The sequence below is a fragment of the Salvelinus fontinalis genome, chromosome 35, assembly GCF_029448725.1.
Source record: "Salvelinus fontinalis isolate EN_2023a chromosome 35, ASM2944872v1, whole genome shotgun sequence".
Classification (NCBI taxonomy): Eukaryota; Metazoa; Chordata; class Actinopteri; order Salmoniformes; family Salmonidae; genus Salvelinus; species Salvelinus fontinalis.
Genome location: NC_074699.1, coordinates 27,941,673 through 27,966,236, shown reverse-complemented (window position 1 = coordinate 27,966,236; position 24,564 = coordinate 27,941,673). Strand labels below are relative to the sequence as shown.

The 24,564-nt window shown below is 48.5% G+C and overlaps 1 protein-coding gene across 3 annotated transcripts in view; it reads left to right on the top strand.

Annotated features, from left to right (window-relative positions):
- The window catches only part of LOC129834655 (ubiquitin carboxyl-terminal hydrolase CYLD-like), a 59,645-nt gene that overhangs the window by 1,920 nt on the left and 33,161 nt on the right, over window positions 1-24,564 (top strand). For 2 of the 3 annotated variants that reach the window (XM_055899847.1, XM_055899849.1), the window contains exons 2-6: window positions 1,350-1,726; window positions 5,338-5,507; window positions 8,454-8,697; window positions 9,666-9,974; window positions 11,261-11,366. In XM_055899847.1, the coding sequence (XP_055755822.1) occupies window positions 1,649-1,726; window positions 5,338-5,507; window positions 8,454-8,697; window positions 9,666-9,974; window positions 11,261-11,366 (907 nt within the window). In that variant the 5' untranslated portion in view covers window positions 1,350-1,648. The remainder of the gene's footprint in view (window positions 1-1,349; window positions 1,727-5,337; window positions 5,508-8,453; window positions 8,698-9,665; window positions 9,975-11,260; window positions 11,367-24,564) is intronic. The other variant, XM_055899848.1, reaches the window with a different exon arrangement.

The window sequence follows — 24,564 nt, the reverse complement described above, 5'->3', positions numbered from 1 at the left end:
TGACTGCTTTAGTCTGTGAATTCCCCCTCACAGCTCCCTTAACACACAGCTAGGGGAAATCCAAAATGTGTTTTGAGTAACATGTTTATAACAGTGTGTTTGAATAACGCTTTGCTTAGATTCCATTTCTGTTATTACTGACAGTAGTACCAAGGCCTGTGTGGAATCACCCATTTCTCATCTTAAGAGGAGAGTATCAACAGGTTTTGAGCATATTATCTGCCTGCTTCAAAATTGCCTTCAGGGTAAAGCCATTTGAATTCAATCAGTTTTTGGACAGCATCCCTGTCAACTTTCTATGCACTTCCATGTTTGCCCATGTAAGAAGTGTTAAGAAAGTTACTTTTTGTACCTGAATGCCAAAACATTCAGGAGATAAAAGTGCTCAAAGTTGATCCATTTTGCATACCCCACCACACCATGAGACATCTGTGTCTTCATCACTGGAAAAGATAAGCGGTTCAGCTTGATATCATTTAAAAGTTTGTCAAACTATTTTATTATTTCTTGAGAAGAAATGTAATATAATTGCCATTGTCTTTTTCGAGAAACTATTAAATAGTTTGACAACCCTGTTTGTAAGCTTTTAAATTATATCAATCCCAAACTCTTTATTTTTTCCAGTGATGAAGACATTGCTGTTTCATGGTATGGTGGGGTATGCAAAGAAAGTCAATATTGAGAACCTTTATCTCCAGAATGTTTTTGCATTCAGCTACAAAAAGTCACTTTCTGAGCACTTCTACACTGGGCAAATATGTATGGAAGGTTTCGTTCAAATCAAAAGGGGAGCTGTCAAAAAGCGATTGAATTCAAATCGATTTTACCCTTATGTCAAATAGGTTTGTCAGGAATCAGAATACAGGTAGTACATTTTTTTTTGGCCTATTTGTTTGCAAGATACCGGTAGTACACTGTTAGGCCTAATCATGTTTGTGCTCAACTGGTTTTCACCGTCAGTTTTATGAGGTACAGTAGCAGCCTGTAGCTAATGGTGCAATCAGGCTTCACTCAGATATTAGGCCTACATTCTAATGAGGCTACATCCTGTTTGTTTAGATACTAATTTTAATCTTTGAATGCCATTTATTCGAGCTTATCCCAGATTTCTATTGCCTAAATCTATTGTTCTTTTCCCGAAAAGGCCAATATCTTGCAAATCTTTTTAAAACAACTCAATGCTTATTTGGGTTAATATAGCCTAGCCATAGGCCCATTTTTTTGGGGGGGGGGGGGGGAATTGATCTGGGATTTATAAGTCATTGATTTAATAGAATTAACCTGGAGGCTTTTCATTACCTTTTAACAACATTGTCATAATAACACCATGCCTTTCTTTTCATACACAGGTCCTTCGAAGTACATTCGGGCATGCAGGCAGACAGTTGAGACCATTATGAGGGCACCCCAGGCCAGCAGGAGCCTGTGAGCGACCATAACACCCTCACTGTCTACTCTCTAACCAGACAAACTTCCCTTCAGGTGGTAGGCCTAGTTTCTCTCTCACCCTTGCTATGCCCTTGTCACTGCTTTGGGGATAGAGGAACGTCCATAAAGGGAAGCGAGAGGGGCTTCATATTGGGTTAGTTAGACAGGCGGACCCTGTATTTCCCCCTGCTATGCCCCAGCTGCCCCAGCCCCTAAAGCCATGAGCTCTGCCCTGTGGAGCCAGGAGAAGTCCAGTGGAGGATTCAGGGAGGACTGGCGCTTCTACATGGTGGTCAAGGTAAATATACATATGTTTAAAGAGCCACTGAACATTCCGACTGTCACGTGTGTTTTTCTGTTGCTCATTAGAAAAAAACTGATTTCACTCTTGTAATGTGGTTGTTCCACTAAAAGTTTTGAGATTATCCTTCGCTACTTAGAGTTAATTTGTGTTTAAGTACGGTACCCTGCATCACAACTTCATTGCTCCAGACCAGCGCAAGGGGGAGTTAGAGCACTGATTATGCTTTTGGATAAACCTGCATAAACATATAATAGAAACTGATAACTGTGCACGACTTCAGTATTACTTACTAAAACTGTTTTTACACTAAGGTTTTCATTATTTTATTTTGTTAGGATTATTTTTCTCTTACTGTAGTAGTGTAGCCCACTCCCGACCGGGCACGTTGCACAGCGTCTGAGTGGTGCAACGGTCTAAGGCAGTGCAAGCTGTGTTGCTACAGATGCTGGTTCAATACCCGTGCCGGCCTCGACTGGGAGACTGAGATGACTGTAGGTTTTTGGTTTCTCTCACTCTAAAAACAGAAATAAATTATTCTAAATAACAAACTGGCTTTATTTACAAATTAGTAACAATGTCTCATCCCATGTTCAAGAATGGCCTTTTTCTCACTAATTTTACCTTATTTGAAAACAACATTACATTACATTACATTTTAGTCATTTAGCAGACGCTCTTATCCAGAGCGACTTACAGTAGAGTGCATACATTTTATTACATTTTACATACTGAGACAAGGATATCCCTACCGGCCAAACCCTCCCTAACCCGGACGACGCTATGCCAATTGTGCGTCGCCCCACGGACCTCCCGGTTGCGGCCGGCTGCGACAGAGCCTGGGCGCGAACCCAGCCCAGCCTGGGCGCGAACCCAGAGACTCTGGTGGCGCAGCTAGCACTGCGATGCAGTGCCCTTGACCACTGCGCCACCCGGGAGATGTGGCGCACCAACAAAATCATCTCCAAAATATAATTTTTTAAACAAAGCGATTATTATTAATTTAGAATTATATAAAAACCCCTTGGATATTCTTACAGATATATTATTAACCCTGTTATTAGCAGGACAATACAGTTGAAGTCGGAAGTTTACATACACTTAGGTTAGAGTCATTAAAACTCGTTTTTCAACCACTTCACAAATGTCTTGTTAACACACTAGTTTTGGCAAGTCAGTTAGGACATCTACTTTGTGCATGACACAAGTCATTTTTGCAACAGTTGTTTACAGACAGATTATTTAACTTATATCTTACTGTATCACAATTCCAGTGGGTCACTAAGTTGACTGCCTTTAAAAAGCTTGGAAAATTCCAGAAAATTATGTCTTGGCTTTAGAAGCTTCTGATTGGCTAATTGACATCATTTGAGTCAATTGGAGGTGTACTTGTGGATATATTTCAAGGCCTACCTTCAAACTCAGTGCCTCTTTGCTTGGCATAATGGGAAAATCAAAAGAAATCAGCCAAGACCTCCAGAAGTTGTAGACCTCCACAAGTCTGGTTCATCCTTGGGATCAATTTCCAAACGCCTGAAGGCACCACATTCATCTGTACAAACAATAGTACGCAAGTATAAACACCATGGGACCACGCAGCCGTCATACCGCTCAGGAAGGAGATGCATTCTGTCTCCTAAAGATGAACGTACTTTGGTGCGAAAAGTGCAAATCAATCCCAGAACAACAGCAAAGGACCTTGTTATCGACCTCTAATTGTTATGTTTGGAGGAAAAAAGGGGAGGCTTGCATGTCGAAGAATATCATCCCAACCGTGAAGCACGGGGGTGGCAGCATCATGTTGTGGGGGTGCTTTGCTGCAGGAAAAAAATATATGGCATCATGAGGAGGGAAAATTTGTGTTTTTATATTGAAGCAACATCTCAAGACATCAGTCAGGAAGTTAAAGCTTGGTTGCAAATGGGTCTTCCAAATGGACAATGACCCCAAGCATACTTCCAAAGTTGTAGCAAAATGGCTTAAGGACAACAAAGTCAAGGTATTGGAGTGGCCATCACAAAGCCCTAACCTCAATCCTATAGACAATTTGTGGGCAGAACTGAAAAGGCGTTTGCGAACAAGGAGGCCTAAAAACCTGACTCAGTTACACAATCTCTGTCAGGAGGAAGGGGCCAAAATTCACCCAACTTATTGTGGGAAGCTTGTGGAAGGCTACCCAAAATGTTTGACCCAAGTTAAACAATTGAAAGGCAATGCTACCAAATACTAATTAAGTGTATGTAAACTTCTGACCCACTGGGAATGTGATGAAAGAAACAAAAGCTGAAATAAATCATTCTCTCTCTTACTGTTCTGACATGTCACATTCTTAAAATAAAGTGGTGATCCTAACTGACCTAAGACAGGGAATTTTTACTAGGATTAAATGTCGGGAATTGTGAAACTGTGTTTAAATGTATTTGGCTAAGGTGTATGTAAACTTCCGACTTCAACTGTATATACTGGTCATGGTTCCAGAGTGGCGCACAATGGGATTGCCTTGCCGTTCTCCAGCTGTATCCACTGAAAGCGCATGAGGTTCAAGGCACGAGGGCAGGCGGCATGTGTTTGGGTTGCAGAGCCTCGCACAGAAGACAGACCTAGCCCATGGGGGAGGAAGGGGGGTGGTCCCCCACCCCGCCACACTGGGTAGCACAGAACAACACTTTAAGGGGCATTGCACTAATAATACTGCTGACTAGGGAAACGTTCCCGCTGTTTTTAGTGCCAGTCTGCACGTTCAAACTAAAACAATGTAACTAATAATGGCATCTTTATGCTTTCATTAAAACAATTATGATAAAAATACTCTTTCAAAAGGCCGATGTTTGTTTGTTTATTTAGTTATGGATCCATAACGAATTACTATGGGAATAAATATCACTGAATTGCATAAATATTGGGACAAAGTTGTCTAAAGGTAAACAAATGGTTTCTAACTGGAAAATACTCTTTCAAACACACACACGGTCACGTTGTACAGCGCCATTATGGCTATTAGTGAGACTGTTTAAATAAGCTACCTGCTGTCTATGCTATGGGGTAGAGAGTAATCACCGCATCTGTTCACCCCATGTTAGTGGACTAATGGACATCATCAAATCAAAACCCTATCTTCATTTACCCATTGACGCACAGATGTTCCAAACTCTGTTTTAGACTGACTTTATGAGCAAAATTATACTATTTACACTTTGTAGTCTGACACTAGAAAAACTTTTTCTGGCTCATATGATGCCACATAGGTTTAAAAGGGATTCGTTGCTTTTTAAAAGCAGTTGCTCTTTAAGAAATTCCTGAATTTTGCTGGTTTTATTCAAGATTTTGTTCATATTTGTTTATTTATTTATCAAGGCCTGTGTATCGTAAAGGGTTTATTTTTTGTTTCATATTTTGTTTTTTAGGCTATTGTGTGTTTGAGAGTCAACTCAGTAAGTCCTGATGTACTAATGGGTATCTTCGATTATGTTTGAATTGGCTCTATTCCCTATATAATGCACTACATCAGCCCAATGGGCCCTGGTCAAAAGCAGTGTACTAAATAGGGAATAGGGTGCCATTTCTAACACAGCCTGAGTCCCTTAATAAGTCAACACAATTCTGCTAAGGAGTGTACAGTGGAGAAGCCTCCCCAGAAGACCCAGAGGATACCCCGGGGCAGCCTGGGACAGGCCTGCCAGGAGAGGAACAGCCTGGGGCGCACGCTACCCCCCAGCAAGGGCAAGAGGAGCCTACGCGTCCTGGACCAGACCAACGTGGTGCTGAGCCTGGATGAGCGGTTGGTCTAATTAATGGATAGTGACACTATCATGCTATATAGCAAATTTAAAAAAGATAAGACAAAGTTCGAAAAACAACAATACTCACATTTGACATACAGTCGTGACCAAAACATTTGAGGATTACATAAATATACATTTTTACTAAGCCTGCTGCCTCAGTTTGTATGATGGCAATTTGCATATACTCCAGAATGTTATGAAGAGTGATCAGATTAATTGCAATGTCCCTCTTTGGCATGCAAATGAACTGAATCCCCCAAAAACATTTCCACTGCATTTCAGCCCTGCCACAAAAGGACCAGCTGACATGTCAGTGATTCTCTCGTTAACACAGGTTTGAGTGTTGACGAGGACAAGGCTGGATATCACTCTGTCATGCTGATTGAGTTCGAATAACAGACTGGAAGCTTCAAAAGGAGGGTGGTGCTTGCAATCATTGTTCTTCCATGGTTACCTACAAGGAAACACGTGCCATTATCACTTCTTTGGACAAAAAGGGCTTCACAGGCAAGGATATTGCTGCCAGTAAGATTGCACCTAAATCAACAATTTATCGGATCATCAAGAACTTCAAGGAGAGCTGTTAAATTGTTGTGAAGAAGGCTTCAGGGCGCCCAAGAAAGTCCAGCAAGCGCAAGGACTGTCTCCTAAAGTTGATTCAGCTGCGGGATCGCAGCACCACCAGTACAGAGCTTGCTCAGGAATGGCAGCAGGCAGGTGTGAGTGCATCTGCACGCACAGTGAGGCGAAGACTTTCGGAGGATTGCCTGGTGTCAAGAAGGGCAGCAAAGAAGCCACTTCTCTCCAGGAATAACATCAGGGACAGACTGATATTCTGCAAAAGGTACAGGTATTGGACTGCTGAGGACTGGGGTAAAGTCATTTTCTCTGATGAATCCCCTTTCCGATTGTTTGAGGCATCTGGAAAAAAGCTTGTCCGGGGAAGACAAGGTGAGCACTACCATCAGTCCTGTGTCATGCCAACAGTAAAGCATCCTGAGACCATTCATGTGTCGGGTTGCTTCTCAGCCAAGGGAGTGGGCTCACTCACAATTTTGCTTAAGAACACAGCCATGAATAAAGAATGGTACCAACACATCCTCCGAGAGCAACTTCTCCCAACCATCCAGGAACAGTTTGGTGACGAACAATGCCTTTTCCAGCATGATGGAGCACCTTGCCATAAGGAAAAAGTGATAACTAAGTGGCTCGAGGAACCAAACATCAATATTTTGGGTCTATGGCCAGGAAACTCCCCAGACCTTAATCCCATTGAACTTGTGGTCAACCCTCAAGAGGTGGGTGGACAAACAAAACCCCACAAATTCTGACAAACTCCAAGCATTGATTATGCAAGAATGGGCTCCCATCAGTCAGGATGTGGGCCAGAAGTTAATTGACAGCATGCCAGGGCGGATTGCAGAGGTCTTGAAAAAGAAGGGTCAACACTGCAAATATTGACTCTTTGCATCAACTTCATGTAATTGTCAATAAAAGCCTTTGACACTTATGAAATGCTTGTAATTATACTTCAGTATTCCATAGTAACATCTGACAAAAATATCTAAAGACACTGAAGCAGCAAAGTTTGTGGAAATTAATATTTGTGTCATTCTCAAAACCTTTGGCCACGACTGTAACCTACATGACTAAAAGTATGTGGACAACTGCTCATCAAACATCTCATTCTAAAATCATGGGCATTAATATGGAGTTGTACCCCCCCCCCCCCCCCCCCCCCTTTCGCTTCTATAAAAGCCTCCACTCTTCTGGGAAGAATTTCCACTTGATGTTGGAACATTGCTGCGAGGACTTGCTTCCATTCAGCCACAAAAGCATTAGTGAGGTCGGGCACTGATGTTGGCCGATTAGGCCTGGCTCGCTGTCGGCGTTCCAAATCATCCCGAAGGTGTTTGATGGCGTTGAGGTCAGGACTCTGTGCAGGCCAGTCAAGTTCTTCCACTCAGAGCTTGACAATCCATTTCTGTAAGGACCTCGCTTTGTGCACTGGGACATTGTCATGTTGAAACAGTAAAGGGCCTTCCCCAAACTGTTGCCACAAAGTTGGAAGCACAGAATCATCTAGAATGTAACTGTATGCTGTCGTGTTAAGATTTCCCTTCACTGGGACTAAGAGGCCTAGCCCGAACCAGGAAAAACAACCCCAGACCGTTATTCCTCCTCCACCAAACTTTACAGTTGGCACTATGCATTGGGGCAGGTAGCGTTCTCCTGGCATCCGCCAAACCCAGATTTGTCTGTCGGACTGCCAGATGGTGAAGCGTGATTCATCACTCCAGAGAACACGTTTCCACTGCTCCAGAATCCAATGGCAGTGAGCTTTACACCACTCCAGCCGATCCTTGGCATTGCGCATGGTAATCTTAGGCTTGTGTGCGGATGCCATGGAAACCCATTTCATGACACTCCCGACGAACAGTTCTTGTGCTGACGTTGCTTCCAGAGGCAGTTTGGAACTTGGTAGTGAGTGTTGCAACCGAGAACAGACAATTTTTACACCCTTCAGTACTCGCGGTCCCATTCTGTGAGCTTGTGGCCTACCACTTCGCAGCTGAGCTGTTGTTGCTCCTAGACGTTTCCACTTCACAATAACGACACTTACAGTTGATTGGGGCAGGGCAGAAATTTGACTAATTGATATGTTGGAAAGATGGCATCCTTTGACTTCAGTAAGGCCATTCTACTGCCAATGTTTGTCTATGGGGATTATATGGCTCTGTGTTGATTTTATACACATGTCAGCAACGGGTTTAGCTGAAATAGCAGCATCCACTAATTTGAAGGGGTGTCCATATACTTTTGTACCTATAGTGTATGATATATTGACATGTTTTTGTAACTTTCAAATTTTCTTGTGTATTCCTCTGGGATTCAAATGTACATGTTGTGTGTTTGATTTGCAATCAATTCATTCAATTCAGAGACGTCCTGGAGCTGGATGAGAAGTTAGCTGAGCTGCTGTTCCCCATCACCAACTGTGAGGAGCGCTATGCCCTGCTGTGCAACAAGCCCCGGCTAGAGCGGGCCAGAGACATCGATTGTGGCTCCAAGGTGCGCGTGCAGCTGCGTTCGGGGGATGAACCTTTGCCTGGGGTAGTCCGATTTAAAGGATCTCTTCTCCCAGACAGGGCTCTCTCCGGGGTCTGGTTTGGAGTGGAGCTGCTGGTGAGAAACCTCATCTTTACTGTTCTTTTAAAATGCACTTTGTAAGCAATTGACCCTCAGTTACGTATATAGAATAACTTTATTTGTCACAGAGGGAACTTCAGTTATGTGTGATATCGCCTGTAATTTGATTTTTGTGAAATGTTCCCTGAGGATTTCATAACAGTTAAGCTAGTAAATGGACTCTCTCATGCCGTAGCCTACGTTCTGTAAAATAGCGGGCTACAAATCCTTGTTTATTGGAGCACAATGTTGTGTCCAGTTGTAGGCTGGGTGAGTGGGTGAAGGAGCCGGACGAGAGGCTGACCCTTGCTCACTATAAAGGGTTTAGCACATTATTGGGTTTCAGATCAGCGTCTTGATTGAATGCCAGACTTGTATCACGATTGATAATACTAACCACACATTTACAGTCAACAATGTTTACTTATCTTTATCATACAAACATAAATTGAATGATGCCAATACTGAAAAGCCCTACATGGCACTCAAGAAGAAGTGCAGTGTATAGGATCATGTAACTACACCCTTAACTGTCCATTATCCCTGTGTAAGAGCAAAGATTATTCAGTTCGGTGCCTGCCGGCTACTCTCTGCAATGAAACATTTTGAGTATGCTGTTATACCCTCCCCACTATCGATCTAAAACCCTCATCATCCCAGATGTATGATGATCACTTCCCTGTTCCCTCCCCTGTGGAATGCTGAATAGGCAGGTTACTGTAGCTGAGCTCACCTCACTGTAATGACAGCTCATGCCTCTTGTATCAGCTCAGCCCAGTGCTAGGCTTTTCCTGTGATGGTTAGGGTAAGGGTTACTGAAGACGTTAAGGGTCAGGGAAATTCTTTGGCATTACTGTGTGAAGGATTAGGGGAAGGATTAGTGTGTCTGAGTAAGCCACATGCGACTGGCACTCACAGGTTATCCCACGTTTAACATACTGTATGTAACCTATGCCTCTACTTAGGAGGAGGGCAGAGGCCAGGGCTTCACAGAGGGCTCCTACCAGGGCCGACAGCTGTTCCGCTGTGAGGATGAGTGCGGGGTGTTTGTTGCCCTGGACAAGCTGGAGCTGTGGGATGACGAGGAAGAGGAGCTGGGAGAGCTAGAGGTGGATCACGTCACCCTGGTGGAGGAGGAGATGGATTTCCATCAGCTGGAGATCAACTCCAGGGTCCTGGTCCAGACCAGAGAGGGACCGGAGAGAGGAACCATCATCTTCTGTGACCTGCTGCCTGGGAATGAGAGCCTGGGGTACTATGTGGGAGTAGACATGGTAAGGCTTGAGACGCTGGTCCCATACTGGGGCCTTACTGAGTGGGACCTCTACAACCTGCTCCTGTCTGCTGTAGAATGGTGGACTGGCAATGTAAATACTGTCAGAATGGTGGTTACCTTCTCCTCTGCTGTTAACACTAGGTAAACATATATAATAATGCTGTATTTATAGAACATGGCTAACAATTTGTAAATTACATCTCAATTTAGGTAAAAGGCTAGTTCAAGTAGCCCCTGTAATGTTGTTTGTATGATTTGATTGTCTACCCAGAAAAGCAAAGATAATTCATAATGTTTATTTAGCCAGCTGCTGGTGTCGATGTTGCCAATGTAATCAGATGGCATAGCAGTTAAGGAAGGGGAACATGCATAATGACAGAGGCATTTGACTGAAGGTTGTTAGTAGCAGCAGCAATGAGCCCACTCAGTCTACTCTTGCCTGGGACACACACAAAGGGCAGTAGTCATGCGGGGAGCTGGGGAGTGAGGTAAAGTTGCAGTCTGCGTCCCCAATGGCACCCTATTCCCTATGCAGTGAACTACTTTTGACTAGAGGCCAATGGGCCCAAATGTAGTGCACTAAATAGGCAATAGGGTGCCATAGGGGACGCAGCTACAGCACTGGGCTGTATGACCAGTAGCATGGCACAGGGCCAGCGGGATGACCCGGCAGCTGAGGAAAGGAGAGGAGAGTCCACTGCTCCATCCACTCTGCTCCAGCCTCGCCCAGCATACAGGGAACATCAACAACAATCTGACACGCCATATACAAAACAGCTTAGCATTAGGTGATATTTGTGTAACGTTTTTGTTTATTTAGATCTATTTTTGCCAACAATGGGGCCAACCTTCCAAGAGTACATAGATTAGTGTGGTGGAGTGGAGCAACCAGTACTGGAGAACTTTGACCCTGCTTCCTGGGGATTGGAATAAGCACCCCTCTGTTTTGAGATGCGGGGAGGTACATTTTGAGAAATGAGAAAGGGAAGGTTAAGAGAGGTGTTGAAGTTCGAGTGCAGACAGAGGACCATTACTGGGTGGAGGAGGTAGTTGACTGGAGAGAGAAGAGCAGACAGAGGACCATTACTGGGTGGAGGAGGTAGTTGACTGGAGAGAGAAGAGCAGACAGAGGACCATTACTGGGTGGAGGAGGTAGTTGACTGGAGAGAGAAGCGCTATCGTAGTGATGACAGGACTGCTGCTGAGACTGGGACTGTAAGTACAGGTTGTAGGAGATGAGGAACGCCCGCAGCAGTAATCGGTTGCTGCCTCTGCCTCTTCCAGGACAATCCTATTGGGGACTGGGATGGTGTTATCGACGGGAAGCTGCTATGTAATTTTGCCAGTCTGGAACACACCCGTCTAGTGCCCATCTGTGACGTAATGCCAGGTGAGTCCAGCAGTCCGGTAGTCTATTCTTGTTTTTTTCCTCACATCAAATGTATATAGTTATTTCAATTTATAGCAATTTCACCAAGTGCAAATCTATATATTTTTAATATTCTCTCCCTTATCCTATGAATGATAACTGAAGAAGCTTCAGGTATTGCCATATAGTCAGTCAGGCAGTTATGAGTGTAGTATTTGTGGTGGGGTGTGAGTCCACACCAGAGTGTTGTGTGTTAGTGTTTTGCTGGCAGCAGTAACCGCAGTAGTAACCGCAGTAGTAACCGCAGTAGTAACCGCAGTAGTAACCGCAGTAGTAACCGCAGTAGTAACCGCAGTAGTAACCGCAGTAGTAACCGCAGTAGTAACCGCAGTAGTAACCGCAGCAGCAGTAGTAACCGCAGTAGTAACAGCAGCAGCAGTAGTAACCGCAGTAGTAACAGCAGCAGCAGTAGTAACAGCAGCAGCAGCAGTAGCAGTAGTAACAGCAGCAGCAGCAGTAGCAGTAGTAACAGCAGTAGCAGTAGTAACAGCAGCAGTAGCAGTAGTAACAGCAGCAGTAGCAGTAGTAACAGCAGCAGCAGCAGTAGCAGTAGTAACAGCAGCAGCAGCAGTAGTAGTAACAGCAGCAGCAGTAGTAGCAACAGCAGCAGCAGTAGTAGCAACAGCAGCAGCAGCAGTAGTAGCAACAGCAGCAGCAGTAGTAGCAACAGCAGCAGCAGTAGTAGCAACAGCAGCAGCAGTAGTAGCAACAGCAGCAGTAGCAACAGCAGCAGCAGCAGCAGTAGCAACAGCAGCAGCAGTAGCAGCAGCAGCAGTAGCAGCAGCAGCAGCAGCAGTAGCAGCAGCAGCAGCAGCAGCAGTAGCAACAGCAGCAGCAGCAGCAGTAGCAACAGCAGCAGCAGCAGCAGTAGCAACAGCAGCAGCAGCAGCAGTAGCAACAGCAGCAGCAGCAGCAGTAGCAACAGCAGCAGCAGCAGCAGTAGCAACAGCAGCAGCAGCAGCAGCAGCAGTAGCAACAGCAGCAGTAGCAGCAGTAGCAACAGCAGCAACAGCAGCAGTAGCAACATCAGCAGCAGCAGCAGTAGCAACAGCAGCAGCAGCAGTAGCAACAGCAGCAGCAGCAGCAGTAGCAACAGCAACAGCAGCAGCAACAGCAGCAGCAGCAGCAGCAGCAACAGCAGCAGCAGCAGCAGCAGCAGCAGCAGCAGCAGCAGCAGCAGCAGCAGCAGCAGCAGCAGTAGCAACAGCAGCAGCAGCAGCAGTAGCAACAGCAGCAGCAGCAGCAGTAGCAACAGCAGCAGCAGCAGCAGTAGCAACAGCAGCAGCAGCAGCAGTAGCAACAGCAGCAGCAGCAGCAGTAGCAACAGCAGCAGCAGCAGCAGTAGCAACAGCAGTAGCAACAGCAGCAGTAGCAACAGCAGCAGTAGCAACAGCAGCAACATCAGCAGCAGCAGCAGTAGCAACAGCAGCAGCAGCAGTAGCAACAGCAGCAGCAGCAGCAGTAGCAACAGCAACAGCAGCAACAGCAGCAACAGCAACAGCAGCAACAGCAGCAGCAGCAGCAGCAACAGCAGCAGCAGCAGCAGCAACAGCAGCAGCAGCAGCAACAGCAGCAGCAGCAGCAACAGCAGCAACAGCAACAGCAGCAGCAGCAGCAGCAGCAGCAGTAGCAGCAGCAGCAGCAGCAGCAGCAGCAGCAGCAGTAGCAGCAGCAGCAGCAGCAGCAGCAGCAGCAGCAGCAACAGCAGCAGCAGCAGCAGCAGCAGCAGCAGTAGCAGCAGCAGCAGCAGCAGCAGCAGCAGCAGCAGCAGCAGTAGCAACAGCAGCAGTAGCAACAGCAGCAACAGCAGCAGTAGCAACAGCAGCAGCAGCAGCAACAGCAGCAGCAGCAGCAGTAGTAACAGCAGCAGTAGTAACAGCAGCAGTAGTAACAGCAGCAGTAGCAGTAGTAACAGCAGCAGCAGCAGTAGTAACAGCAGCAGCAGCAGTAGTAACAGCAGCAGTAGTAACAGCAGCAGCAGCAGTAGTAACAGCAGCAGCAGCAGTAGTAACAGCAGCAGCAGCAGTAGTAACAGCAGCAGCAGCAGCAGCAGCAGCAGCAGCAGTAACAGCAGCAGCAGTAACAGCAGCAGCAGCAACAGCAGCAGCAGTAACAGCAGCAGCAGTAACAGCAGCAGCAGTAACAGCAGCAGTAGTAACAGCAGCAGCAGCAGTAGTAACAGCAGCAGCAGCAGCAGTAACAGCAGCAGCAGTAACAGCAGCAGCAGTAACAGCAGCAGCAGTAACAGCAGCAGCAGTAACAGCAGCAGCAGTAACAGCAGCAGCAGTAACAGCAGCAGCAGTAACAGCAGCAGCAGTAACAGCAGCAGCAGCAGTAACAGCAGCAGCAGCAGTAACAGCAGCAGCAGCAGTAACAGCAGCAGCAGCAGTAACAGCAGCAGCAGCAGTAACAGCAGCAGCAGCAGTAACAGCAGCAGCAGTAACAGCAGCAGCAGCAGTAACAGCAGCAGCAGCAGTAACAGCAGCAGCAGTAACAGCAGCAGCAGTAACAGCAGCAGCAGTAACAGCAGCAGTAGTAACAGCAGCAGTAGTAACAGCAGCAGTAGTAACAGCAGCAGCAGTAGTAGTAGTAACAGCAGCAGCAGTAGTAGTAGTAACAGCAGCAGCAGTAGTAGTAGTAGTAACAGCAGCAGCAGTAGTAGTAGTAACAGCAGCAGCAGTAGTAGTAACAGCAGCAGCAGTAGTAGTAGTAACAGCAGTAGTAGTAGTAGTAACAGCAGCAGCAACAGCAGCAGCAGCAGTAGTAACAGCAGCAGCAGCAGTAGTAACAGCAGCAGCAGCAGTAGTAGCAGTAACAGCAGCAGCAGCAGCAGCAGCAGTAACAGCAGCAGCAGTAACAGCAGCAGCAGCAACAGCAGCAGCAGCAACAGCAGCAGCAGTAACAGCAGCAGTAGCAACAGCAGCAGCAGCAGTAGTAACAGCAGCAGCAGCAGCAGTAACAGCAGCAGCAGTAACAGCAGCAGCAGTAACAGCAGCAGCAGTAACAGCAGCAGCAGTAACAGCAGCAGCAGCAGTAACAGCAGCAGCAGCAGTAACAGCAGCAGCAGCAGTAACAGCAGCAGCAGCAGTAACAGCAGCAGCAGCAGTAACAGCAGCAGCAGCAGTAACAGCAGCAGCAGCAGTAACAGCAGCAGCAGCAGTAACAGCAGCAGCAGCAGTAACAGCAGCAGCAGCAGTAACAGCAGCAGCAGCAGTAACAGCAGCAGCAGTAACAGCAGCAGTAGTAACAGCAGCAGTAGTAACAGCAGCAGTAGTAACAGCAGCAGTAGTAACAGCAGCAGTAGTAACAGCAGCAGTAGTAACAGCAGCAGTAGTAACAGCAGCAGCAGCAGCAGTAGTAGTAGTAACAGCAGCAGCAGTAGTAGTAGTAGTAACAGCAGCAGCAGTAGTAGTAGTAACAGCAGCAGCAGTAGTAGTAGTAACAGCAGTAGTAGTAGTAGTAGTAACAGCAGCAGCAGTAGTAGTAACAGCAGCAGCAGTAGTAGTAACAGCAGCAGCAGTAGTAGTAACAGCAGCAGCAGTAGTAGTAACAGCAGCAGCAGCAGCAGTAACAGCAGCAGCAGCAGTAGTAACAGTAGTAACAGCAGCAGCAGCAGCAGTAGAAACAGCAGCAGCAGCAGCAGTAGAAACAGCAGCAGCAGCAGCAGTAGAAACAGCAGCAGCAGCAGCAGTAGAAACAGTAGAAACAGCAGCAGCAGCAGCAGTAGAAACAGCAGCAGCAGCAGCAGTAGAAACAGCAGCAGCAGCAGCAGTAGAAACAGCAGCAGCAGCAGCAGTAGAAACAGCAGCAGCAGCAGCAGTAGAAACAGCAGCAGCAGCAGCAGTAGAAACAGCAGCAGCAGCAGCAGTAGAAACAGCAGCAGCAGCAACAGTAGAAACAGCAGCAGCAGCAACAGTAGAAACAGCAGCAGCAGTAGAAACAGCAGCAGCAGCAGCAGCAGTAGAAACAGCAGCAGCAGCAGCAGCAGCAGCAGCAGCAGCAGCAGCAGCAGCAGCAGTAGTAACAGCAGCAGCAGCAGCAGTAGTAACAGCAGCAGCAGCAGCAGTAGTAACAGCAGCAGCAGCAGCAGTAGTAACAGCAGCAGCAGCAGCAGTAGTAACAGCAGCAGCAGCAGTAGTAACAGCAGCAGCAGCAGTAGTAACAGCAGCAGCAGCAGCAACAGTAGTAACAGCAGCAGCAGCAGTAGTAACAGCAGCAGCAGTAACAGCAGCAGCAGTAACAGCAGCAGCAGCAGCAGTAGTAACAGCAGCAGCAGCAGCAGCAGCAGCAGCAGTAGTAACAGCAGCAGCAGTAGCAACAGCAGTAGTAGCAGCAGCAGCAGTAGTAGCAGCAGCAGCAGCAGTAGTAGCAGCAACAGTAGTAACAGCAGCAGCAGCAGTAGTAACAGCAGCAGCAGCAGTAGTAACAGCAGCAGCAGCAGTAGTAACAGCAGCAGCAGCAGTAGTAACAGCAGCAGCAGCAGTAGTAACAGCAGCAGCAGCAGTAGTAACAGCAGCAGCAGCAGTAGTAACAGCAGCAGCAGCAGTAGTAACAGCAGCAGCAGTAACAGCAGCAGCAGCAGTAGTAACAGCAGCAGCAGCAGTAGTAACAGCAGCAGCAGCAGCAGTAGTAACAGCAGCAGCAGCAGCAGTAGTAACAGCAGCAGCAGCAACAGCAGCAGCAGCAGCAACAGCAGCAGCAGCAGCAGTAGTAACAGCAGCAGCAGCAGCAGCAGTAACAGCAGCAGCAGCAGTAACAGCAGCAGCAGCAGCAGCAGCAGTAACAGCAGCAGCAGCAGTAGTAACAGCAGCAGCAGCAGCAGCAGCAGTAGTAACAGCAGCAGCAGCAGCAGCAGCAGTAGTAACAGCAGCAGCAGCAGCAGTAGTAACAGCAGCAGCAGCAGCAGTAGTAACAGCAGCAGCAGCAGCAGTAGTAACAGCAGCAGCAGCAGCAGTAGTAACAGCAGCAGTAGTAACAGCAGCAGCAGCAGCAGCAGCAGCAGTAGTAACAGCAGCAGCAGCAGCAGTAGTAACAGCAGTAGTAACAGCAGCAGCAGTAGCAGTAGTAACAGCAGCAGCAGCAGTAGTAACAGCAGCAGCAGCAGTAGTAACAGCAGCAGCAGCAGTAGTAACAGCAGCAGCAGCAGTAGTAACAGCAGCAGCAGCAGTAGTAACAGCAGCAGCAGCAGTAGTAACAGCAGCAGCAGCAGTAGTAACAGCAGCAGCAGCAGTAGTAACAGCAGCAGCAGCAGTAGTAACAGCAGCAGCAGCAGTAGTAACAGCAGTAGCAGTAGCAGTAGTAACAGCAGCAGTAGCAGTAGTAACAGCAGCAGTAGTAACAGCAGCAGTAGTAACAGCAGCAGTAGTAACAGCAGCAGCAGTAGCAGTAGTAACAGCAGCAGTAGTAACAGCAGCAGCAGCAGTAGTAACAGCAGCAGCAGCAGTAGTAACAGCAGCAGCAGCAGTAGTAACAGCAGCAGCAGCAGTAGTAACAGCAGCAGCAGCAGTAGTAACAGCAGCAGTAGTAACAGCAGCAGCAGCAGTAGTAACAGCAGCAGTAGTAACAGCAGCAGTAGTAACAGCAGCAGCAGTAGTAACAGCAGCAGTAGTAACAGCAGCAGCAGTAGTAACAGCAGCAGCAGTAGTAACAGCAGCAGTAGTAACAGCAGCAGCAGTAGTAACAGCAGCAGCAGTAGTAACAGCAGCAGCAGCAGCAGTAGTAACAGCAGTAGTAACAGCAGCAGCAGTAGCAGTAGTAACAGCAGCAGTAGTAACAGCAGCAGCAGCAGTAGTAACAGCAGCAGCAGCAGTAGTAACAGCAGCAGCAGCAGTAGTAACAGCAGCAGCAGCAGTAGTAACAGCAGCAGCAGCAGTAGTAACAGCAGCAGCAGCAGTAGTAACAGCAGCAGCAGCAGTAGTAACAGCAGCAGCAGCAGTAGTAACAGCAGCAGTAGCAGTAGTAACAGCAGCAGCAGCAGTAGTAACAGCAGCAGCAGCAGTAGTGTCAGCAGCAGCAGCTGTAGCAGTAGTGTCAGCAGCAGCAGCTGTAGCAGTAGTGTCAGCAGCAGCAGCTGTAGCAGTAGTGTCAGCAGCAGCAGCTGTAGCAGTAGTGTCAGCAGCAGCAGCTGTAGCAGTAGTTACAGCAGCAGCAGCAGCAGCAGTAGTAACAGCAGCAGCAGCAGCAGTAGTAACAGCAGCAGCAGCAGCAGTAGTAGTAACAGCAGCAGCAGCAGCAGTAGTAACAGCAGCAGCAGCAGTAGCAACAGCAGTAGCAACAGCAGCAGCAGTAGCCACAGCAGCAGCAGCAGTAGTAGTAACAGCAGCAGCAGTAGCAACAGCAGTAGCAACAGCAGCAGCAGCAGTAGCAACAGCAGCAGCAGCAGTAGCAACAGCAGCAGTAGCAACAGCAGCAGTAGCAACAGCAGCAGCAGCAGCAGCAGTAGTAACAGCAGCAGCAGCAGTAGTAACAGCAGCAGCAGCAGTAGTAACAGCAGCAGTAGTAACAGCAGCAGCAGCAGTAGTAACAGCAGCAGCAGCAGTAGTAACAGCAGCAGCAGCAGTAGTAACAGCAGCAGCAGCAGTAGTAACAGCAGCAGCAGCAGTAGTAACAGCAGCAGCAGCAGTAGTAGTAACAGCAGCAGCAGCAGTAGTAGTAACAGCAGCAGCAGCAGTAGTAGTAGCAGCAGCAGCAGTAGTAGTAGCAGCAGCAGTAGTAGTAACAGCAGCAGCAGTAGTAGTAACAGCAGCAGCAGTAGTAGTAACAGCAGCAGCAGTAGTAGTAACAGCAGCAGCAGTAGTAGTAACAGCAGCAGCAGCAGTAGTAGTAACAGCAGCAGCAGTAGTAGTAACAGCAGCAGCAGTAGTAGTAACAGCAGCAGCAGTAGTAGTAACAGCAGCAGCAGTAGTAGTAACAGCAGCAGCAGCAGCAGTAGTAACAGCAGCAGCAGCAGCAGTAGTAACAGCAGCAGCAGTAGTAACAGCAGCAGCAGTAGTAGTAACAGCAGCAGCAGTAGTAGTAACAGCAGCAGGAGCAGTAGTAACAGCAGCAGGAGCAGTAGTAACAGCAGCAGTAGTAACAGCAGCAGCAGTAGCAACAGCAGCAGTAGCAACAGCAGCAGTAGCAACAGCAGCAGTAGCAGCAGTAGCAACAGCAGCAGTAGCAACAGCAGCAGTAGTAGTAACAGCAGCAGCAGTAGTAGTAACAGCAGGAGCAGTAGTAACAGCAGCAGTAGTAACAGCAGCAGGAGCAGTAGTAACAGCAGCAGCAGCAGTAGTAACAGCAGCAGCAGCAGTAGTAACAGCAGCAGCAGTAGCAACAGCAGCAGTAGCAACAGCAGCAGTAGCAACAGCAGCAGTAGCAACAGCAGCAGTAGCAACAGCAGCAGTAGCAACAGCAGCAGCAGCAGCAGCAGCAGCAGTAGCAACAGCAGCAGCAGCAGTAGCAACAGCAGTAGCAACAGCAGTAGCAGCAGCAGTAGCAGCAGCAGTAGCAGCAGCAGTAGCAGCAGCAGTAGCAGCAGCAGCAGCAGTAGCAGCAGCAGCAGCAGCATGCAGCAGCAGCAGCAGTAGTAACAGCAGCAGCAGCAGTAGTAACAGCAGCAGCAGCAGTAGTAACAGCAGCAGCAGCAGTAGTAACAGCAGCAGCAGCAGTAGTAACAGCAGCAGCAGCAGTAGTAACAGCAGCAGCAGCAGTAGTAACAGCAGCAGCAGCAGTAGTAACAGCAGCAGCAGCAGTAGTAGCAGTAGTAACAGCAGCAGCAGCAGTAGTAACAGCAGCAGCAGCAGTAGTAACAGCAGCAGCAGCAGTAGTAACAGCAGCAGCAGCAGTAGTAACAGCAGCAGCAGCAGCAGTAGTAACAGCAGCAGCAGCAGCAGTAGTAACAGCAGCAGCAGCAGCAGTAGTAACAGCAGCAGCAGCAGCAGTAGTAACAGCAGCAGCAGCAGCAGTAGTAACAGCAGCAGCAGCAGCAGTAGTAGTAACAGCAGCAGCAGCAGCAGTAGTAGTAACAGCAGCAGCAGCAGCAGTAGTAGTAACAGCAGCAGCAGCAGTAGTAGTAACAGCAGCAGCAGCAGTAGTAGTAACAGCAGCAGCAGCAGTAGTAGTAACAGCAGCAGCAGCAGTAGTAGTAACAGCAGCAGCAGCAGTAGTAGTAACAGCAGCAGCAGCAGTAGTAGTAACAGCAGCAGCAGCAGTAGTAGTAACAGCAGCAGCAGCAGTAGTAGTAACAGCAGCAGCAGCAGTAGTAGTAACAGCAGCAGCAGCAGTAGTAGTAACAGCAGCAGCAGCAGTAGTAGTAACAGCAGCAGCAGCAGTAGTAGTAACAGCAGCAGCAGCAGTAGTAACAGCAGCAGCAGCAGCAGTAGTAACAGCAGCAGCAGCAGCAGTAGTAGTAACAGCAGCAGCAGCAGCAGTAGTAGTAACAGCAGCAGCAGCAGTAGTAGTAACAGCAGCAGCAGCAGTAGTAGTAACAGCAGCAGCAGCAGTAGTAGTAACAGCAGCAGCAGCAGTAGTAGTAACAGCAGCAGCAGCAGTAGTAGTAACAGCAGCAGCAGCAGTAGTAGTAACAGCAGCAGCAGCAGTAGTAGTAACAGCAGCAGCAGCAGTAGTAGTAACAGCAGCAGCAGCAGTAGTAGTAACAGCAGCAGCAGCAGTAGTAGTAACAGCAGCAGCAGCAGTAGTAGTAACAGCAGCAGCAGCAGCAGTAGAAACAGCAGCAGTAGCAGCAGTAGTAACAGCAGCAGTAGTAACAGCAGCAGTAGCAACAGTAGTAACAGCAGCAGTAGTAACAGTAGCAGTAGTAACAGCAGCAGTAGTAACAGCAGCAGCAGCAGCAGCAGCAGCAGCAGTAGCAGCAGCAGCAGTAGCAACAGCAGCAGCAGCAGCAGTAGCAACAGCAGCAGTAGCAACAGCAGCAACAGCAGCAGTAGCAACAGCAGCAGCAGCAGCAACAGCAGCAGCAGCAGCAACAGCAGCAGCAGCAGCAGTAGTAACAGCAGCAGCAGTAGTAACAGCAGCAGTAGTAACAGCAGCAGTAGTAACAGCAGCAGTAGTAACAGCAGCAGTAGTAACAGCAGCAGTAGTAACAGCAGCAGTAGCAGTAGTAACAGCAGCAGCAGCAGTAGTAACAGCAGCAGCAGCAGTAGTAACAGCAGCAGTAGTAACAGCAGCAGCAGCAGTAGTAACAGCAGCAGCAGCAGTAGTAACAGCAGCAGCAGCAGTAGTAACAGCAGCAGCAGCAGTAGTAACAGCAGCAGCAGCAGCAGCAGCAGCAGCAGCAGTAACAGCAGCAGCAGCAACAGCAGCAGCAGCAACAGCAGCAGCAGTAACAGCAGCAGCAGTAACAGCAGCAGCAGTAACAGCAGCAGTAGTAACAGCAGCAGCAGCAGTAGTAACAGCAGCAGCAGCAGCAGTAACAGCAGCAGCAGTAACAGCAGCAGTAGTAACAGCAGCAGTAGTAACAGCAGCAGTAGTAACAGCAGCAGTAGTAACAGCAGCAGTAGTAACAGCAGCAGTAGTAACAGCAGCAGTAGTAACAGCAGCAGTAGTAACAGCAGCAGCAGTAGTAGTAGTAACAGCAGCAGCAGTAGTAGTAGTAGTAACAGCAGCAGCAGTAGTAGTAGTAGTAACAGCAGCAGCAGCAGTAGTAACAGCAGCAGCAGCAGTAGTAACAGCAGTAGCAGTAGCAGTAGTAACAGCAGCAGTAGCAGTAGTAACAGCAGCAGTAGTAACAGCAGCAGTAGTAACAGCAGCAGTAGTAACAGCAGCAGCAGTAGCAGTAGTAACAGCAGCAGTAGTAACAGCAGCAGCAGCAGTAGTAACAGCAGCAGCAGCAGTAGTAACAGCAGCAGCAGCAGTAGTAACAGCAGCAGCAGCAGTAGTAACAGCAGCAGCAGCAGTAGTAACAGCAGCAGTAGTAACAGCAGCAGCAGCAGTAGTAACAGCAGCAGTAGTAACAGCAGCAGTAGTAACAGCAGCAGCAGTAGTAACAGCAGCAGTAGTAACAGCAGCAGCAGTAGTAACAGCAGCAGTAGTAACAGCAGCAGCAGTAGTAACAGCAGCAGCAGTAGTAACAGCAGCAGCAGCAGCAGTAGTAACAGCAGTAGTAACAGCAGCAGCAGTAGCAGTAGTAACAGCAGCAGTAGTAACAGCAGCAGCAGCAGTAGTAACAGCAGCAGCAGCAGTAGTAACAGCAGCAGCAGCAGTAGTAACAGCAGCAGCAGCAGTAGTAACAGCAGCAGCAGCAGTAGTAACAGCAGCAGCAGCAGTAGTAACAGCAGCAGCAGCAGTAGTAACAGCAGCAGCAGCAGTAGTAACAGCAGCAGCAGCAGTAGTAACAGCAGCAGCAGCAGTAGTAACAGCAGCAGCAGCAGTAGTGTCAGCAGCAGCAGCTGTAGCAGTAGTGTCAGCAGCAGCAGCTGTAGCAGTAGTGTCAGCAGCAGCAGCTGTAGCAGTAGTGTCAGCAGCAGCAGCTGTAGCAGTAGTGTCAGCAGCAGCAGCTGTAGCAGTAGTTACAGCAGCAGCAGCAGCAGCAGTAGTAACAGCAGCAGCAGCAGCAGTAGTAACAGCAGCAGCAGCAGCAGTAGTAGTAACAGCAGCAGCAGCAGCAGTAGTAACAGCAGCAGCAGCAGTAGCAACAGCAGTAGCAACAGCAGCAGCAGTAGCCACAGCAGCAGCAGCAGTAGTAGTAACAGCAGCAGCAGTAGCAACAGCAGTAGCAACAGCAGCAGCAGCAGTAGCAACAGCAGCAGCAGCAGTAGCAACAGCAGCAGTAGCAACAGCAGCAGTAGCAACAGCAGCAGCAGCAGCAGCAGTAGTAACAGCAGCAGCAGCAGTAGTAACAGCAGCAGCAGCAGTAGTAACAGCAGCAGTAGTAACAGCAGCAGCAGCAGTAGTAACAGCAGCAGCAGCAGTAGTAACAGCAGCAGCAGCAGTAGTAACAGCAGCAGCAGCAGTAGTAACAGCAGCAGCAGCAGTAGTAACAGCAGCAGCAGCAGTAGTAGTAACAGCAGCAGCAGCAGTAGTAGTAACAGCAGCAGCAGCAGTAGTAGTAACAGCAGCAGCAGCAGTAGTAGTAGCAGCAGCAGCAGTAGTAACAGCAGCAGCAGTAGTAGTAACAGCAGCAGCAGTAGTAGTAACAGCAGCAGCAGTAGTAGTAACAGCAGCAGCAGTAGTAGTAACAGCAGCAGCAGCAGTAGTAGTAACAGCAGCAGCAGTAGTAGTAACAGCAGCAGCAGTAGTAGTAACAGCAGCAGCAGTAGTAGTAACAGCAGCAGCAGTAGTAGTAACAGCAGCAGCAGCAGCAGTAGTAACAGCAGCAGCAGCAGCAGTAGTAACAGCAGCAGCAGTAGTAACAGCAGCAGCAGTAGTAGTAACAGCAGCAGCAGTAGTAGTAACAGCAGCAGGAGCAGTAGTAACAGCAGCAGGAGCAGTAGTAACAGCAGCAGTAGTAACAGCAGCAGCAGTAGCAACAGCAGCAGTAGCAACAGCAGCAGTAGCAACAGCAGCAGTAGCAGCAGTAGCAACAGCAGCAGTAGCAACAGCAGCAGTAGTAGTAACAGCAGCAGCAGTAGTAGTAACAGCAGGAGCAGTAGTAACAGCAGCAGTAGTAACAGCAGCAGGAGCAGTAGTAACAGCAGCAGCAGCAGTAGTAACAGCAGCAGCAGCAGTAGTAACAGCAGCAGCAGTAGCAACAGCAGCAGTAGCAACAGCAGCAGTAGCAACAGCAGCAGTAGCAACAGCAGCAGTAGCAACAGCAGCAGTAGCAACAGCAGCAGTAGCAACAGCAGCAGCAGTAGCAACAGCAGCAGCAGCAGTAGCAACAGCAGTAGCAACAGCAGTAGCAGCAGCAGTAGCAGCAGCAGTAGCAGCAGCAGTAGCAGCAGCAGTAGCAGCAGCAGCAGCAGTAGCAGCAGCAGCAGCAGCATGCAGCAGCAGCAGCAGTAGTAACAGCAGCAGCAGCAGTAGTAACAGCAGCAGCAGCAGTAGTAACAGCAGCAGCAGCAGTAGTAACAGCAGCAGCAGCAGTAGTAACAGCAGCAGCAGCAGTAGTAACAGCAGCAGCAGCAGTAGTAACAGCAGCAGCAGCAGTAGTAACAGCAGCAGCAGCAGTAGTAGCAGTAGTAACAGCAGCAGCAGCAGTAGTAACAGCAGCAGCAGCAGTAGTAACAGCAGCAGCAGCAGTAGTAACAGCAGCAGCAGCAGTAGTAACAGCAGCAGCAGCAGCAGTAGTAACAGCAGCAGCAGCAGCAGTAGTAACAGCAGCAGCAGCAGCAGTAGTAACAGCAGCAGCAGCAGCAGTAGTAACAGCAGCAGCAGCAGCAGTAGTAACAGCAGCAGCAGCAGCAGTAGTAGTAACAGCAGCAGCAGCAGCAGTAGTAGTAACAGCAGCAGCAGCAGCAGTAGTAGTAACAGCAGCAGCAGCAGTAGTAGTAACAGCAGCAGCAGCAGTAGTAGTAACAGCAGCAGCAGCAGTAGTAGTAACAGCAGCAGCAGCAGTAGTAGTAACAGCAGCAGCAGCAGTAGTAGTAACAGCAGCAGCAGCAGTAGTAGTAACAGCAGCAGCAGCAGTAGTAGTAACAGCAGCAGCAGCAGTAGTAGTAACAGCAGCAGCAGCAGTAGTAGTAACAGCAGCAGCAGCAGTAGTAGTAACAGCAGCAGCAGCAGTAGTAGTAACAGCAGCAGCAGCAGTAGTAGTAACAGCAGCAGCAGCAGTAGTAGTAACAGCAGCAGCAGCAGCAGTAGAAACAGCAGCAGTAGCAGCAGTAGTAACAGCAGCAGTAGTAACAGCAGCAGTAGCAACAGTAGTAACAGCAGCAGTAGTAACAGTAGCAGTAGTAACAGCAGCAGTAGTAACAGCAGCAGCAGCAGCAGCAGCAGCAGCAGTAGCAGCAGCAGCAGTAGCAACAGCAGCAGCAGCAGCAGTAGCAACAGCAGCAGTAGCAACAGCAGCAACAGCAGCAGTAGCAACAGCAGCAGCAGCAGCAACAGCAGCAGCAGCAGCAACAGCAGCAGCAGCAGCAGTAGTAACAGCAGCAGCAGTAGTAACAGCAGCAGTAGTAACAGCAGCAGTAGTAACAGCAGCAGTAGTAACAGCAGCAGTAGCAGTAGTAACAGCAGCAGCAGCAGTAGTAACAGCAGCAGCAGCAGTAGTAACAGCAGC